General features: G+C 44.4%; 1 protein-coding gene across 2 annotated transcripts in view; it reads left to right on the top strand.

Moving 5' to 3' along the window:
• Nucleotides 1-17,477, top strand: part of sec24d (SEC24 homolog D, COPII coat complex component) — a 202,873-nt gene that overhangs the window by 153,464 nt on the left and 31,932 nt on the right. For both annotated transcript variants that reach the window (XM_063043567.1, XM_063043568.1), the window contains exon 18: nt 4,363-4,501. In XM_063043567.1, coding sequence (XP_062899637.1) covers nt 4,363-4,501 — 139 coding nt within the window. The remainder of the gene's footprint in view (nt 1-4,362; nt 4,502-17,477) is intronic.

Here is a 17,477-nt window from a genome sequence, read left to right on the forward strand (position 1 = left end):
GGCAGTGACTAGTAGGGTACCGCAAGGCTCAGTGCTGGGACCCCAGTTGTTTACAATATATATTAATGACTTGGATGAGGGAATTAAATGCAGCATCTCCAAGTTTGCAGATGATACGAAGCTGGGTGGCAGTGTTAGCTGTGAGGAGGATGCTAAGAGGATGCAGGATGACTTGGATAGGTTAGGTGAGTGGGCAAATTCATGGCAGATGCAATCTAATATGGATAAATGTGAGGATATCCACTTTGGTGGCAAAAACAGGAAAACAGATTATTATCTGAATGGTGGCAGATTAGGAAAAGGGGAGGTGCAACGAGACCTGGATGGCATTATACACCAGTCATTGAAAGTGGGCATGCAGGTACAGCAGGCGGTGAAAAAGGCAAATGGTATGCTGGCATTTATAGCAAGAGGATTCGAGCACAGGAGCAGGGAGGTACTACTGCAGTTGTACAAGGCCTTGGTGAGACCACACCTGGAGTATTGTGTGCAGTTTTGGTCCCCTAATCTGAGGAAAGACATCCTTGCCATAGAGGGAGTACAAACAAGGTTCGCCAGATTGATTCCTGGGATGGCAGGACTTTCATATGATGAAAGACTGGATCAACTAGGCTTATACTCGTTGGAATTTAGAAGATTGAGGGGGGATCTTATTGAAACGTATAAAATCCTAAAGGGATTGGACAGGCTAGATTGTTCCTGATGTTGGGGAAGTCCAGAACGAGGGGTCACAGTTTGAGGATAATGGGGATGCCTTTTAGGACCGAGATGAGGAATAACTTCTTCACACAGAGAGTGGTGAATCTGTGGAATTCTCTGCCACAGGAAACAGTTGAGGCCAGTTCATTGGCTATATTTAAGAGGGAGTTAGATATGGCCCTTGTGGCTAAAGGGATCAGAGGGTATGGAGGGAAAGCTGGTACAGGGTTCTGAGTTGGATGATCAGCCATGATCATACTGAATGGCGGTGCAGGCTCAAAGGGCGAAATGACCTACCCCTGCACCTATTTTCTATGTTTCTATGTCAGTCCATGGCCTCTTCTACTGCCATAATGAGACCAAATTCAGGTTTGAGGAACCACACTTTCTATTGCATCTGTGTATCCTCCAACCTGATGGCTTGAACATCGATTTCTAACTTCTGGTAATTACTCCCCCTCTGCCTTTCTCTCTTTTCTCCATTCCTCATTCTGGTTACCCCCTCACTACCTTTCTTCCCTTCGCCTGCCCATCATCTCCCTCTCGTTCCTTCCCTTTTTCTCCATGGTCTATTGTCTTCTCCCATTAGATTCCTCCTCCTTCAGCCCTATAACTCTTACACCTATCACCTCCTAGCTTCTAACTTCATCACTGATCACCCACCACCCTCACCTCGTCTGACCGATCACGTGCTGGGCTGTATTCCTCCCGCTACCCTCACCACCTCATTTTGGCTTCTGCCGCCATCCTTTCCAGTTTGAAACTTCAACTCTATATTCTCTTCCATAGATACAGTGTTCCTCCAACATTTTGCATGTGTTACAAAAATAGAGAAACTGTGCTCTATAAAACCTTGGTCTGACCTCAGCTGGACTACAACTTGCAGTTTTGGTCATCGTGTTGTAGGAAAGAAGTGATGGTGCCTGAGAGGGTGCAGAGGAGATTGATCAGATTATTGTCTCAGATAGAGCTGTTCAGTTTTAAGCAGGAGACTGTCGAAATGGGGTCCATTCTCCTTCAGTAGAGAAGGTATAAGTGGTCATAATTGAGATGTATAAAATTAAGACAGTTATGAGATATGGTATTGTGCAGCAAGTTTTTCCACCCTATCACAGATACAATAAACTACAGGTTTAAGATAAATGAGAAGGGATTCCAAGGGTCATGAGGGGGACCTGGCTTCATGGTAAGCAGCTAGAATGAATTGCCAGAGAGAGTGTTTGACTGCATTTTAGAACTGTCGGAATACCTGAATCACTTGGGTTTGGTGAGCTGTGGACTAAGTGCTAGACATTGGGGTTAATTCAGGAGGCTGCTGATAGGTGGGGCTGACTGACCTGTTTCTGTGCTGATTCCCCGTCATTTTAAAGAACATATAGTTTGTTCCAAGATAAATTAAATTTAACAAAATGATGACAAGATTTACATCATAGTGATCTTACCGGATTCCTTTCTATTTCATAATCATTTTCTCCTGGTATAATTAACATCCAAGTTTACCCAGAGGCCTGCCAAACAGATCAAGATGGTGTTGATTGATTACAGTGCAAAAAATATAACCACAGTTTTATAGTAAATTGATGCTAATGGAAAATAAGTTTAATAGTAAGATCACATTGAATGATGCTGAATGAAGACGCCATAGACACAACATACTGTACTTTGACAGAAAATAATGAGGATGTGACTAAACACATTGATGAAGGTAGAGCAGTAGATGTAGTGTATATGCATTTCAGCAAGGCATTTGATAAGGTACCCCATGCAAGGCTTAGTGAGAAAGTAAGGAGGCATGAGATCCAAGGGGACCTTGCTTTGTGGATCCAGAACTGGCTTGCCCACAGAAGGCCAAGAGTGGTTGTAAATGGGTAATATTCTGCATGGAGGTCAGTCACCAGTGGAGTGCCTCAGGAATCTGCTACTTTTCGTGATTTTTATAAATGACCTGGGTGAGGAAATGGAGGGATGGATTAGTAAATTTGCCGATGACACAAAAGTTGGGGGTGTTGTGGATAGTGTGGAGGGCTGTCAGAGGTTGCAGTAAGATATTGATAGCAAAACTGGGCTGAGAAGTGACAGATGGAGTTCAAACCAGATAAGTGTGAGGTGGTTCATTTTGGTAGGTCAAATATGATGGCAGAATGTAGTATTAATGGTAAGACTCTTGGCAGAGTGGAGGATCAGAGGGATCTTGGGGTCTAAGTCCACAGGACACTCAAAGCTGCTGCGCAGGTTGACTCTGTGGTTAAGAAGGCATACGGTGCTTTGGCCTTCATCAATCGTGGGATTGAGTTTAAGAGCCAAGAGGTAATGTTGCAGCTATATAGGACCCTGGTCAGACCCCACTTGGAGTACTGTGCTCAGTTCTGGTCGCCTCGCTACAGGAAGAATGTGGAAACCATAGAAAGGTGCAGAGGAGATTTATAAGGATGTTGCCTGGATTGGGGAGCATGCCTTATGACAATAGATTGAGTGAACTCAGCCTTTTCTCCTTGGAGCGATGGAGGAAGAGAGGTGACCTGATAGAGGTGTATAAGGCATTGATCGTGTGGATAGTCAGAGGCTTTTTCCCAGGGCTGAAATAGTTAGCACGAGGGCACAGGTTTAAGGTGCTTGGAAGTAGGTACAGAGGAGATGTCAGAGGTAAGTTTTTTTTTAGGCAGAGAGTGGTGAGTGTGTTTTAATGGGCTGCTGGTACGGTAGTAGAGGCAGATATGATAGGGTTTTTTAAGAGACTTCTGGACAGGTACATGGAGCTTAGAAAAATAGAGGGCTATGGGTAACCCTAGGTAATTTCTAAGGTAAGGACATGTTCGGCACAGCTTTGTGGGCCGAAGAGCCTGTATTGTGCTGTAGGTTTTCTGTCTCTATATATGAACTGCCACTATACACTGTGATATAATACTTGATTCTGAAAAGGAATGTGTTGTCTTTCAGCAGAGGCACATCAGAGTTCACAGATAGCTATGAAAAGAAGGTGGAAAAAAATCTAAGAATAAGCTATATGTAAATGTAACCCTAATGCAGAGCTTTGTGAGACAGGAATCCCAGTTGCAAATTGGATTTCGCAAGGACAACATGAGTTTCTGTCCAAAATGCTAGAGGAATCCAGCAGGTCAGACATCTATGGAGGAAAATGGACAGCCAGCATTTCAGCCGATATCCTTCAGAGCTTCATCATGAACCCTGATATGGTTTTGGCCTGAAACATCGACTGTTCATTTCCCTATATATTGCTATGAAACCTGATGCGTTCCTCCAGCATTTTGTATGTGTTGCTCAAGATTTCCATCCAGCAGCTGCAGAATCTTGTGTCTCCATGAGTGTATGTCTGTTACCTTCAGTGGGTGAAAGATCTGAAGGCCAGGATGATTGTGTCCCTCAATAATGCAATTCCAAACTTTTTACATGCAAGCAAATTCATGATATTTACTTTTAACAGTTCACTTACAGGGTCATTTCTTTCACAGCTTGGGCTGTCAAAGTATTCTATTTATTGCTGTTTGCACTTCCTAAGTGGATTTTGTTTAGATTAATGCAGTTTACCTTTCATATTGAGATAAACAACAAGGGTGTGATTAATGGTTTACTGATTTTATGATTTGGTTTAAAAATCTGAAATGCAAGGCAGATGTATCATGCGTTTTGTTTTATTCTCTCCAGTGTGCCCTACTGTACACTGACGTTGCTGGGCAGAGACGCTTGCGCATCCATAACCTGGCTCTAACCTGCAGCGCTCAGCCTGCTGATTTGTACAAGAGCTGTGAGACAGATGCACTCATCAATTTTTTTGCCAAATCAGGTAAAGTGTTGGCTTGTTTTAATCTTTCATTTGAAATCATTTTATTTCCCATGACTTGTATGACTCAGTTTATGCTTGTAGAGACGATCACCGGGGAATACTTCAGGAATAAGAACGTAAGACATAGGAGCAGAATAAGGCCATTCAGCCCATCGAGTCAGTTCTGCCATTCCATCATGGCTGATCCTGGATCCTGAGTATACTGAGGTTCTTGAGCCAGATGCTGCTTCCACGTAATTTCTGTGTCTGAAGTAAGGGACAGGACAGGACTTCTCATTGCATTTTCTTAAAGGTACTGCTGGGAGTATCTTAAAACAGTGAAAACTTTAAAAATATTATTTTGCTGCTGACCACGAAGAAGCTGCTGCCACAAACATCACCTTTCTTCACCTGCCGCTGTCTCATTAACTGTCTGTGGACTAATTCCGCTTCAGATATACAGTATCTAAGATTTATCAGGCTGTGAACAGTGAGTTGTGGCAGAACATTTATTGTCTGCTCTCCACAGCCCACTCTTCCTACTTAAATGTGACCTAATGTCATATTTGTCTTTGGTTGCTTGCTGACATAGACTAGTGTACAACTCAAAACCTTCAATTGGTTGAGTTTAATTCTGTGCTTCCCCCATGCAGAATGCAGCAATGCAGTCCCTCCAGCAGCATTTATCTTTTCTCTCTTGGTCCCATGTAGCAATTAATTTGGATGCATGTGAAATTTCCAGATGGAAATTAGCTCCCTGCAGTATAAGCTGGAACTGTGATTTGGGAACATGTGTTAAACACCATACCTGTTGTCTGGTTGCAGTGAAGTATTTCAAAGGTTTCAAAGGTACATTTAATGTCAGAGAAATTTATACAATATACATCCTGAAATTCTTTTTCTTCGCTGCCATCCACAAAAACAGAGGAGTGCCCCAAAGTGTGAATGCCAGTTAAATGTTAGAACCCCAAAGCCCCCCAGCTCCCCCTCCCACGCATAAGCAGCAGCAAAACAATGATTCTCCCCTACCCCATCAGCAAAAAAAAAGCATCGGAGCCTCCCACCGAGCACTCAAGCGTGCAGCAAAGCATCAATAAAGACACAGACCTGCAGTACCCCAAGGACTATTCATTCACCCGGTAATTCGACATATCACAGACTCATTCTCTTCCTAATAAGGGGAAAAGAGGTGTCCCTGTTTCATGGCAAGAGGGGAAACATAACAAACGACTCACTGAATTACGATGTTAAAAGTTTGTTGTGTCGCTTTTTCCGAGCTCTGTGCCCAAAGAAGTCGGGTCTCTGGGCACACAGCCAGCAGTCAGCTCGCTGCTTTCATTCTTCCATCTCTCACGACGTACCAATTTCCTGCGGAGGCATCGACCTCAAGTCCGCCTGCCTCTGGAGCCACGAAAGACTGAGGCTACATCTACACTACGCCGGATAATTTTGAAAATATCCACATTAGGCGTATATTTGGGTGAATCTCCTCCTACTGGGCACGCGCAGGACACACAGAAAACAAGCGAAGAGGAAATGGTATATTGCTGTGCATTTGTCCAGTTTACAGAGTAGAAAAACTTCAAAGGAATTGCTCTTGGCTCTCGCACAGGAGGACTTAAAACTAAAAAAAACAAATACTGGAGCGTATGGCGGCAACCAACAGACAGTATGACGGACAGTATGACCCGGCTGACGACGAACATTGAAATACTGACTAACTCTGTTGCATTAATAAAGCACCTTGTTAAATGTATAAAACATGTCTGCATCAGTGTTATCTTGTATTTCCATACAATGTTTCATTAGGCTGTTACACATCTATTGTCAGAGAAGTACTTGCATAAGTGGTAAACCACCTTCATGCAAGCAAGGACAGAAAACAGGGCAAAGTGAGTATACTTATTTATTCAGTAAGCTATGGGTCAAAGTATTTGGTGAGTACATTTCTAACTCTTCAGGCTTCAGTCTCGTTGCTGTCTGTTCTGAAATTGTTAGGTTGTGTGGGGGGTTGCGTTCAAGAAAACAACGAAATGCCGCGCTGTGGCCATCTGTTCCGGCACGTCATGACAGCGTTTTTAAATAGTCAAAAAAGGCTCACTTTACAATTTAACTCTCACGCCGTTCACACCAACTGAGTGTTATAACAGCCGTACGGTAGTGCTTGCGCAGTATCAAGCAGAAGCAGAAAAAACATTGTTGTTGTGGTGTTGTCATGACAGCGTTTTTAAATCTCTCCGTTTACCCTGTACACACTACAACAGATATTAGGCGTTTTCATATTTATTCACTCTGGAGACCGTTTCTGAAAATCACCATTTTTGGGGGATGAAAACGCCATTTTAGTGTGGACAGAGGGTCAAAACGAAGAGAAAAAGCTTTGTTTTCAAAATTATCCGGCGTAGTGTGGACATAGCCTGAGACTGCAAGGGAAAGTATATAATACAACAAAAGGCAAATTTCTGCCTTGCCATCGAATTAGTGATTAGACATACTACTATTAATGATGCTCCCATCTTAATGTTCTGACCATTTCTAACATTATAAATATACTGTATAGGTCATTGGTAAATTGACTCAAGCTGTACTATAAGTAAGCTGTATGATTAATTTGATAGAGAGAGTATAATATTGAAAAACATTAATTCTAAGTAAATAACAGAGCTTATATCATATGTTTTGTTTTATTCTTTTAGTTCATGGGCTTGAGATTGTGTGAGCCATTGCTTGTGACAAGTGAGCGTGAGATTTAATGCACGAATGGGGCCACTTGGGTCATTTGGTAAGCCTGAGATCCTTGGGTTAATAGGCACGGCAAGGGCCAATTAAAAGAAGTTAGGTTTAAGTGCAGTGGACATTGAAGTGGATAGGGTTAGAATTGGGGAGCTTGAGTCTGCTGCTCAAGAGGCTATGGCAAGCTGTGGCAGAGACTGAGACTAAGGTAAGTTTCAGAAAAGAAAGAGGAGGAATTGCACTACTAATCAAGGATAATATCACAGCTGAACTCAGAGGAGGCACAACAATGCTTCTGAATATGTCCATAATATCCTGAATAGGGAGGGTGAGTAACCAGAAGTCATAGTACATATTGGTAACAACAATTTAGGGAGAAAAGGGGAGGAGATCCTGAAAACAGAACACAGGGAGTTAGGAAGGAAATTGAGAAGCAGGACCTCAAGGGTAGTAATCTCGGGATTGCTGTCTGTGCCATGTGACAGTGAGGATAGGAATAGAATGAGGTGGCAGATAAACGCATGGCTGAAGATTTGGAGCAGTGGGCAGAGATTCAGATTTCTGGATCATTGGGACCTCTTCTGGGGCAGGTGTGACTTGTACAAAAGGAACAGGTTGCACTTGAATCCGAGGGGGACCAATATCCTGGCAGGGATGTTTCTGGAGCTATTGGAAGTGGTTTAAACTGATATGGCAGGGGGATGGAAGCCAGTATGATGGAGATGAGGATGAGCCAGCAGATTTACAAGTAGATGATGTAATTTGAATGTGAGGAAGGACAAGCCAATGATTGGGTAAAACTGCAGACAGAGCAAAGAGTTAAATTGTGCCACAGAGGCAAAATTCAAAAGGGCGAAGAATGCAGCACTGAAGGTGCTGTATTTAAATGCACGAAGCATGCAAAATAAGGTGGACGAACCTGTGGCGCAATTAGAGATAGGTCAGTCTGGCATTGTGGGCATCACTGAGCGTGGCTGAAAGAAGGTCACAGTTAGGAGTTTAATATCAAAGGATATACCTTGTATCGAAAGGACAGGCAGGAAGGCATGGCAGTGGTGCCGCTCTATTGGTAAGAGATGGAATTACATCTTTAGAAAGAGGTGACATAGGGTCAGAGAATGTCGAAGCTTCACCCACAAAGATAAGAAACTGCAAGGCAGAAGAAAACATTATGGGAATCATATTTAGTCCTCCAAATAGTAGCCAAGATGTGGAGCTGAGATTGTAAAGGGAGCTGGAAAGGGCACGTAATAAGGGTAATGTCACAATTGTAATGGGGGACTTCAATATGCAAGGAGATTGGGACAATCAGGTTGGTGTCAGACACAAGAGAGGGAATTTGTTGAATGCCTATAAGATGGCTTTTTAGAGCAGCTTGTGCTCGAGCCTACTTGGGGAAAGGCTATCTTAGATTGGGTGTTGTGTAATAACCCAGATCTTATTAGGGTGCTTAATGTAAAGGAACCCTTAAGAGGCAGTGACTGAATTCATACTGCAATTTGAGAGTGAGAAACTTAAGTTGGATGTATCAGTATCGCAAATACTGGAATAGGAAGGGAATTTCAGAAGCATGTGAGATGTTTGATGTGTTTCTACGAAGGTAGGTGGAGGGGTAGGTAGTGCTGAGGAAGCAATGTGATTGCAGCAGGACAAACAAATTGGAAGAATGAGCAAGAAAGTGGCAGATGGAATACAGTGTTGGAAAATGTGTGTAAATGTATTTTGGTAAAAGGAATAACAGTGCGGACTATTATCTAAATAGGGAGAAAATTCAAACATCAGAGGTGCAAAGGGATTTAGGAGTCCTCGTACAAGACTCCCAGGAAGTTAATTCACAGGTTGAATCTGTGATAAAGAAGGCAAATGCAATGTTAGCATTTATTTTAAGGGGAATAGAATTTAAAACAAGGAGATTATGCTGAAGGTTTACAAGACACTAGCCAAGCTGCACTTGAAATATTAACGTAAACAACCAAACTAAAGGTGTAGCTATGGGCACCCGTATGGGTCCTAGCTATGCCTGCCTTTTTGTTGGGTTTGTGGAACAATCTATGTTCCGTGCCTATGCTGGTATCTGTCCCCCACTTTTCCTTCGCTATATCGACGACTGCATTGGCGCTGCTTCCTGCACGCATGCAGAACTCGTTGACTTTATTAACTTTACCTCCAACTTTCACCCTGCCCTCAAGTTTACCTGGTCTATTTCCGACACCTCCCTCCCCTTTCTAGATCTTTCTGTCTCTGTCTCTGGAGACAGCTTATCCACTGATATCTACTATAAGCCTACTGACTCTCACAGCTATCTGGACTATTCCTCTTCTCACCCTGTCTCTTGCAAAAACGCCATCCCCTTCTCGCAATTCCTCCGTCTCCGCCGCATCTGCTCTCAGGATGAGGCTTTTCATTCTAGGACGAGGGAGATGTCTTCATTTTTTAAAGAAAGGGGCTTCCCTTCCTCCACTATCAACTCTGCTCTTAAACGCATCTCCTCCATTTCACGTACATCTGCTCTCACTCCATCCTCCCACCACCCCACTAGGAATAGGGTTCCCCTGGTCCTCACCTACCACCCCACCAGCCTCCGGGTCCAACATATTATTCTCCGTAACTTCCGCCACCTCCAACGGGATCCCACCACTAAGCACATCTTTCCCTCCCCTCTCTCTGCATTCCGCAGGGATCGCTCCCTACACAACTCCCTTGTCCATTCGTCCCCCCCATCCCTCCCCACTGATCTCCCTCCTGGCACTTATCCGTGTAAGCGGAACAAGTGCTACACATGCCCTTACACTTCCTCCCTTACCACCATTCAGGGCCCCAAACAGTCCTTCCAGGTGAGGCATCACTTCACCTGTGAGTCGACTGGGGTGATATACTGCGTCCAGTGCTCCCAATGTGGCCTTTTATATATTGGTGAGACCCGACGCAAACTGGGAGACCGCTTTGCTGAACATCTACGCTCTGTCCGCCAGAGAAAGCAGGATCTCCCAGTGGCCACACATTTTAATTCCACATCCCATTCCCATTCTGACATGTCTATCCACGGCCTCCTCTACTGTAAAGATGAAGCCACACTCAGGTTGGAGGAACAACACCTTATATTCCGTCTGGGTAGCCTCCAACCTGATGGCATGAACATTGACTTCTCTAACTTCCGCTAGGCCCCACCTCCCCCTCGTACCCCAGCTGTTACTCCTTTTTATGCACACCTTCTTTCTCTCACTCTCCTTTTTCTCCCTCTGTCCCTCTGAATATACCTCTTGCCCATCCTCTGGGTCACCCCCCCCCGTCTTTCTCCCTAGGCCTCCTGTCCCATGATCCTCTCGTATCCCCTTTTGCCTATCACCTGTCCAGCTCTCGGCTCTATCCCTCCCCCTCCTGTCTTCTCCTATCATTTTGCATCTCCCCCTCCCCCTCCAGCTTTCAAATCCCTTACTCACTCTTCCTTCAGTTAGTCCTGACGAAGGGTCTCGGCCTGAAACGTCGACTGCGCCTCTTCCTATAGATGCTGCTTGGCCTGCTGCGTTCACCAGCAACTTTGATGTATGTTGCTTGAAATATTAACAACAGTTTTGGCCCCTTATCTCAGAAAGGATATATTGTCATTGGAAAGAGTCCAGAGGAGGTTCACAAGGATGATTCCAAGAGTGAAGGGGTTAACATGTGAGAAGTGTTTGGCAACGTTGGGCCTGTACTCACCAGAATTTAGGGGAATGTGTGGGGATCTCATTGAAACCTACCAAACATTGCAAGGACTAGATAGGGTGGATGAGGATGGGGTATCCAGAACTGAAGGGCACAGCCTCAGAATTGAGGGGTGACCTTTTAGAACAGAGGTAAGGAGGAATTTTTTAGCCAAAGAGTAGTAAATCTGTGAAATGCTGTGCCATGGATTGTGGTGGAGGCCAAGTCTATGGGTATATTTAAAACAGAAGTTGATGGATTCCTGATTGGTCGGGGCATCAAGGGATATGGTGAGAGGGCAGGTGTATGGGATTGAGTGGGATCTGGGGTCAGCCATGATGGAATGACTGAACAGACTCAATGGGCTGAATGGCCTAATTCTGCTCCTACATCTTATGGTCTTGTAATAGAGAGGTCAGGCACAAAGTCCATCTGGTGGAACTCAGGAATAGGAAGCGTGTAATCACATTGATAGGATTGTACTCCAGACCTCTATTAGCCACCGAGATATTGAGGAACAGATATGTGATCAGATTAGTGAAATGTGTAAAAATAGTAGGGTTATTAAGTGTGATCTTCTTGGTGTAAGGGGTTTAGATGGGGCTGAATTTGTTAAGTGTATCCAGGAAGGTTTCTTAAATCAATAAGTGGATGGCTTAACAAGAGGAGGGGCTGTACTGGGCCTGGTGTTGGGTAATGAGCCTGGCCGGGTGACTGACCTTTCAGTGGGTGAACAGTTAAGGAACTGTAACTACAACTCCTGAACTTTCAGATAAGGATAAATATGGTCTTTGTGTGTGGGAGAGTTTTAAATTGGAGTGGGGAAAATTATAATGGCATTAGGCAGGAGCCAAGAAGAGTTAATTGGGAAAACCTTTTCTCTGGCAAGTCCACATGAGACATGGGGAGGGTGTTTAAAGATCAATTGCACAGAGTACAGGAAAGGTATATTCCTGTTAAAGGAAGGGCAGGTATGGAAAGATAAGAGAACCTTAAATATCCAGAGAGGTGATGAATTTAGTCAAGAAGAACAAAGATAAGTATGTAAAGCTTCGGACATTAGGCTCAAACAAAACACATGAGGATTATAAAGAAGCCAGAAAAGAATTAAAGAAGTGAATTAGGAAAGCCAGGAGGGGCCATGAAATAGGCATCCATTAGTCTTGTGAGACCATGGATTTGCGCCTTGGGAGGTTTCCAGGGCGCAGGCCTGGGCAAGGTTGTATGGAAGACCGGCAGTTGCCCATGCAGCAAGTCTCCCCTCTCCACACCACTGATGTTGTCCAAGGGAAGGGCACAAGGGCCGATATAGCTTGGCACTGGTGTCGTCGCAGAGCAATGTGTGGTTAAGTGCCTTGCTCAAGGACACAACACACTGCCTCAGCTGAGGCTCGAACTAACGACCTTCAGATCACTAGACCGACGCCTTAACCACTTGGCCATGCACCAACAAAACGGGGTCATGAAATGTCCTTGGCAAATAGGACTATGGTGAATCCCAAGGCATTTTATACATACACCAAGAGTAAGGGGATAACTAGGGAGAGGGTAGGACCACTCAGTGATAAAGAAGAGAACATTTCCCTGGATGCAGAGAATGTGAGTGAGGTACTGAGGTACTTAATGAGTACTTTGTTCAGAATTTACCAAGGTAAAGGCTATGGAGGACCAGGAGATCAGTGCTAAGTGTATAAATATGTTAGCGTGTTTAGAGGTCAAAGTAGAGGAACAGTTGGGCCTTATAATGAGTATTAAGGTGGATAAGTCCCCAGGGCCTGATGGGATTTACCAAGTTATGGAAGGAGGAAAAATATGAGATTGCTGGGCCCTTGACCAGTCTCTTTGTCCTCTTTAGCCACTGGCAAGGTCCTGGAGGACTGGCAAGTGGCTAATGTACATCTGTTTAAGAAGAGAACAAGCGAAAATCCTGGGAACTCCTTGTCGTCATGGCTATCCCTCAAGGTCAAGGCTGATGGTCTTCGTTCTGAAGTGGCCCACAGAGTGAAGTCTCCTGTGCGTGTATTTGTTTAACGTGTACTTGATGTTGCACTCCAAGAAGCACACGATACTTCATAAATCAACCAACTGATTCCAATGGCATGGAAACCACGGCGATTGGAACTGATGGATTTGTTGCAGCCTTCATCCGCCTTCATGGCCGTTGAGTTCAAAGTAACTTTGTCGGCCTGTTCCACCGTTGAGGGCTTGGTTGGATTGTTCTTTGTCAGGGACCTCATCCTCGACCTTACCATAATGGGTGACCCTACCAGGAGCGTAGCTCCAGACGGCATTGCTCTGGGAATTACAGGCTTCTCCACCACGACAAGGTGACAATCCATGCAGAAGCCTGGGAACTATAGACAGGTGAGTCTCATTTCAGTTGTCTGGATATTGCTGGAGAAAATCATTAGGGATAGGATTTGGAAACCCATGACCTAATTAGGGAGAGCCAGCATGCCTTTCTTCATGGCAATTCGTGCCTGAACAACTTGACTGAGTTTTTTGACAAGGTGACTAGAGAGATTGATGAGGGTAGAGCAGTGGATGCTGTCTACATGGATTTTAATAAGGCATTTGTCAAAGTCCCATTGGGAGGCTAATCCTGATGATTAAGATGTTTGGGGTTTGTGGTGAATTGACTGTTTGTATTCAGAACTGGCTTGCGTTTAGAAGACAGAGAGTGGTGGTTGAAGGGACTATTTAGAGCTGGAGGTCTGTAATTAGTGGAGTTCTGCAGGGATCTGTACTGGGACTTCTGCTGTTTGTAATGACCTAGATGGAAATGTAGATGGGTGGATTAGTAAGTTTGTGAATGATACCAAGATTGGTGAAGTTGTGGATAGTGTAGATGACTGATAAAGAATACAGCGTTAGTGTAGCACAGAAACGGGAGGGAGGGAGGAGAGAGAGCAGCGCGCCGCGCGTGTGCAGCCCTCCGGTGAAAAATGATATCGTATCCGTTAAATAGGGGCTGTGGACAATTCTGATTTGATGGAGATGGACGTGAAAGCACAGAGGAACATGTGGAGAAATTTCTGAAACGCCATTTTGCCGCTGTTGTTACTGCGTGGTCAGGAATCTTCCGGAGGGAAGGCCTCAAAATCCCCGGCTTTGCCTGCTGTTGGCGACCGAGATTGAGGTCGAATCGTTCGGACAGAGATGGCGTTCAGTACTCGGTGTCGGAGAGCTGATCGGAGGCTCGAAGTTTTCGGATGACTCAGAGTCGGACTGTGGTCGGGCACGGCAGGGAGAGTTTTTCTTCCCTCTTCCGTCTGCGTGAGGTGTGGGACATTTGAGAGACTTTGAACTTTTTCCTGTGCTCATGGACTTCTTCATCAAGTTATGGTATTGTTGCACTGTTGTAATTATACTTTATAATTATGTGGTTTTGTTAGTTTTTTCAGCCTTGGTCTGTCCTGTGTTTTGTGATATCACACCAGAGGAAATATTGTATCATTTCTTAATGCATGCATTACTAAATGACAATAAAAGAGGACTGCGTGTCTTCATAATCTAAAAATGGCAGATGGAGTTTTACCCAGATAAATGGGAGGAATTGCATCTCATTAGGACAAATACAAGGAGACAGTACACTGTTAAGGGCAACATCCTTAACAGTGTTGCTGAGCAGAGATCAAAGTTCATAGCTCCTTGGAAGTGACTACACAGGCCGATAAAGTGGTTAAGACAGCTTATGGAATGCTTGCTTTTATTATTTGAGGCACTGAGTTGAAAAGTCAGGAGGTTATGATGCAACTTTATAAAACTCTTGTTAGGCCACATCTGGATGCCCCACCATAGGAAGGATGTTGAGGCTTTGCAGAGGGTGCAAAAGAGGATAACCAGGATGCTGCCTGGTTTAGAGGGCATGTGCTATCACGAGAGGCTGGATCAACTGGGGTTGTTTTCTCTGGAGCACCGGAGGCTGAGGGGAGATCTGATAGAGGTTTACAAGATTATGAGAGGCATAGATAGAGTGGACAGAGAGCATCTGTTTCGTAGAGTTGAAACGTCCAATATAAGAGGACATGCTTTGAAGCTGAGAGGAGGTAGGTTCATGGGGGTGGGGGGTGTGATCGGTAGGTTTTCTACTCAGAGACTAGTGGATGCCTGGAATGTGCTGCCTGGTATGGTGGTAGAGGCAAATACGTTAGAGGCTTTTTAGAGACATTTGGATAGGCAGAGGGATGTAAGGAAGATCGGGGAATATGGACACGGTGTAGGTAGGAGAGATTAGTGTTTGGGTGTTTTTGATTTGCTTTTTAACTGGTTCAGCACAACACTGTGGGCCGAATGGCCTGTTTCTGTGCTGTACTCTTCTATGTTCTAAGGTAAGTTTCTGTTAGGTTTCTTTCTTTCTTATTGCACAATTAGAGCAATTGGAATGCCAGGCAGACAGTGAAAGGCTCCTCTTGCGGAATGTGGGAGGACAGGGAAGCCTCCGGTACCCATGACAAATACACCTGCAAGAAGTGGATCCAACTGCAGCATCTTCCAGACCGTGTTAGTGAACAGGAGCAGGATGAACTCTGAATCATTTGGGAGGCTGAGAGGTACAGGGAGGTAGCTACACCTAAGGTGCAAGTTACAGGTAGCTGGGTGACTGTCAGGAGAGGAAATGGGGATAAGCTGCCTGTACAGGGTACACCTGTGGCCATCCATATCAATAACAAGAATATTCTGTTGGATGCTGTTGGAGAATGACCTAGTCAAGGAAAGCCACAGCAGTCCAATCTGCAGCACTAAGTAGGGAGTAGGGAAGAGAGGAGAAAGGGCGAGCAGTAATGGTAGGAGATTAATTGGTTGGGGAAGTTGACATGAGGTGCTTTGGAAGAGAACAAGATTCCTGGATGGTATGTGTTTCCAAAGTGTCAGGATCAGAGACACCTTGGATCAAGTCCATAGCATTCTTAAGGGGAGAGTCAGCATACAGAGCTCATGGCTGCAGTGTAGGTACTAATCCCATAGCAGGAAGGGTGACGGGGTCCTGTAAAGTGAGTTCAGAGACTTAGGTGCTAAGTTAAAAGACAGGATCTCTAGGGTTGTGATCTCAGGATTGCTATTGTGCCACATGCTACTGAGGCCAGAAATAGGAAGATAATACAGTTCAACGTATCACTAAGGAGATGGCAGATGGACTTCAGATCTTTAGAACGCTGGGCTCCCTTCCAGGGAAGGCAGGATCTATACAGACAGCACATTTTTTTCCTGAACTGGAGGGAGACTAATATCCTCAGGGAAAAGTTTGTTAGTGCTATTCCAGGGGGTTTAAACTAGAGCTGTGGGGGATGGGAACCCAAGTGGCAGGGCAGGTGGTGGAGTAGTTGTGTGGAAAAAAGTTGTTAAGCCTACGTACAAAGACAGTAATCGAAAGGTTGAGCATGATGAGAGTAATGTTCTAAGTTGTATCTATTTCAATGTAAGGAGTATTATAGGTAAGGTGGATGAGCTTAGAGCATGGATCAGCATTGCAGACATTAGTGAGACAGGAGGGGCAGGACTGGCAGCTCAGTGGACCGGGATTCCATTTACTCAGTGATAGAATGGGGGAGGGCTGTCATTACTAGTCAGGTAAAATGTCATAGCAGTGCTCAGACAGGACAGAGTTAGGTGGAATTAAGGAACAGGAAAGGGATGATGATGTTAAAGGGATTATAAGCCATCCAATAGTCAGTGGCATTAGAGGAGCAAATTTGTGGAGAGATCACAGACAGTTACAAGAAAAATAAATAAAAATATTGCCTGGACTTGAGCTACAAGGAAAGGTTGAATGGGTTAGGACTTTATTCTCTGGAGTGTAGGAGAATGAAGGGAAGTTTGATGAAGGTATACAAAACTATGAGGGATATGCATTCAGTGACCACTTTATTCAGGCCCTCCTGTACCTAATAAATTGGCCACAGAGTCTATGTTCATGCTCTTCTGCTGCTGTAGCCCATCCACTTCAGGATTGTCAGAGATACTGAGCGTTTTGAGATGCTCTTCTCACACCATAGTTATATCACATGCTTATTTGAATTTCTATTGCCTTCCTTTCAGCTTGGTCATTCTCCTCTGACCTCTCTTATTAACAAGGCGTTTTCACCCACAGAAGAGTCACTCACTAGATGAATTTTGTTTTTTGCACCATTCCTGTAAACTCTAGAGATTGTTGTGCGTGAAAAATCCCAGGAGATCAACGTTTCTGAGATACTCAAACCACCCCGTCTGTCATCAACAAATATTCCACGGTCAAAGTCACTTAGGTCACATTTCTTTCCCATTCTGATGTTTGTCTGAACAACAACTGAGCCTGTAGACCATATCTGCATTGCTTAATGCATTGAGTTGCTGACATATAATTGGCAGTTTAGATATTTGCATTAATGAGCAGGTGTACTTAATAAAATGGCCACTGAGTATAGATAGGATGAATGCAAACAGTCTTTTTCCTCTGAGGTTGGGTGAGATTAGAACTAGAGATCATAGGTTGACGCTGAGGGTGTTAGAGGTGTGAAATGAGCAGTCAGCAGAAGTGGTATATGAGGGTTTGATTGCAACATTTAAGAGAAGTTTGGAAAGTACATAGATGGAGGGCTAC

This window comes from Mobula hypostoma, chromosome 3 (assembly GCF_963921235.1).
Source record: "Mobula hypostoma chromosome 3, sMobHyp1.1, whole genome shotgun sequence".
In the NCBI taxonomy this organism is placed as follows: Eukaryota; Metazoa; Chordata; class Chondrichthyes; order Myliobatiformes; family Myliobatidae; genus Mobula; species Mobula hypostoma.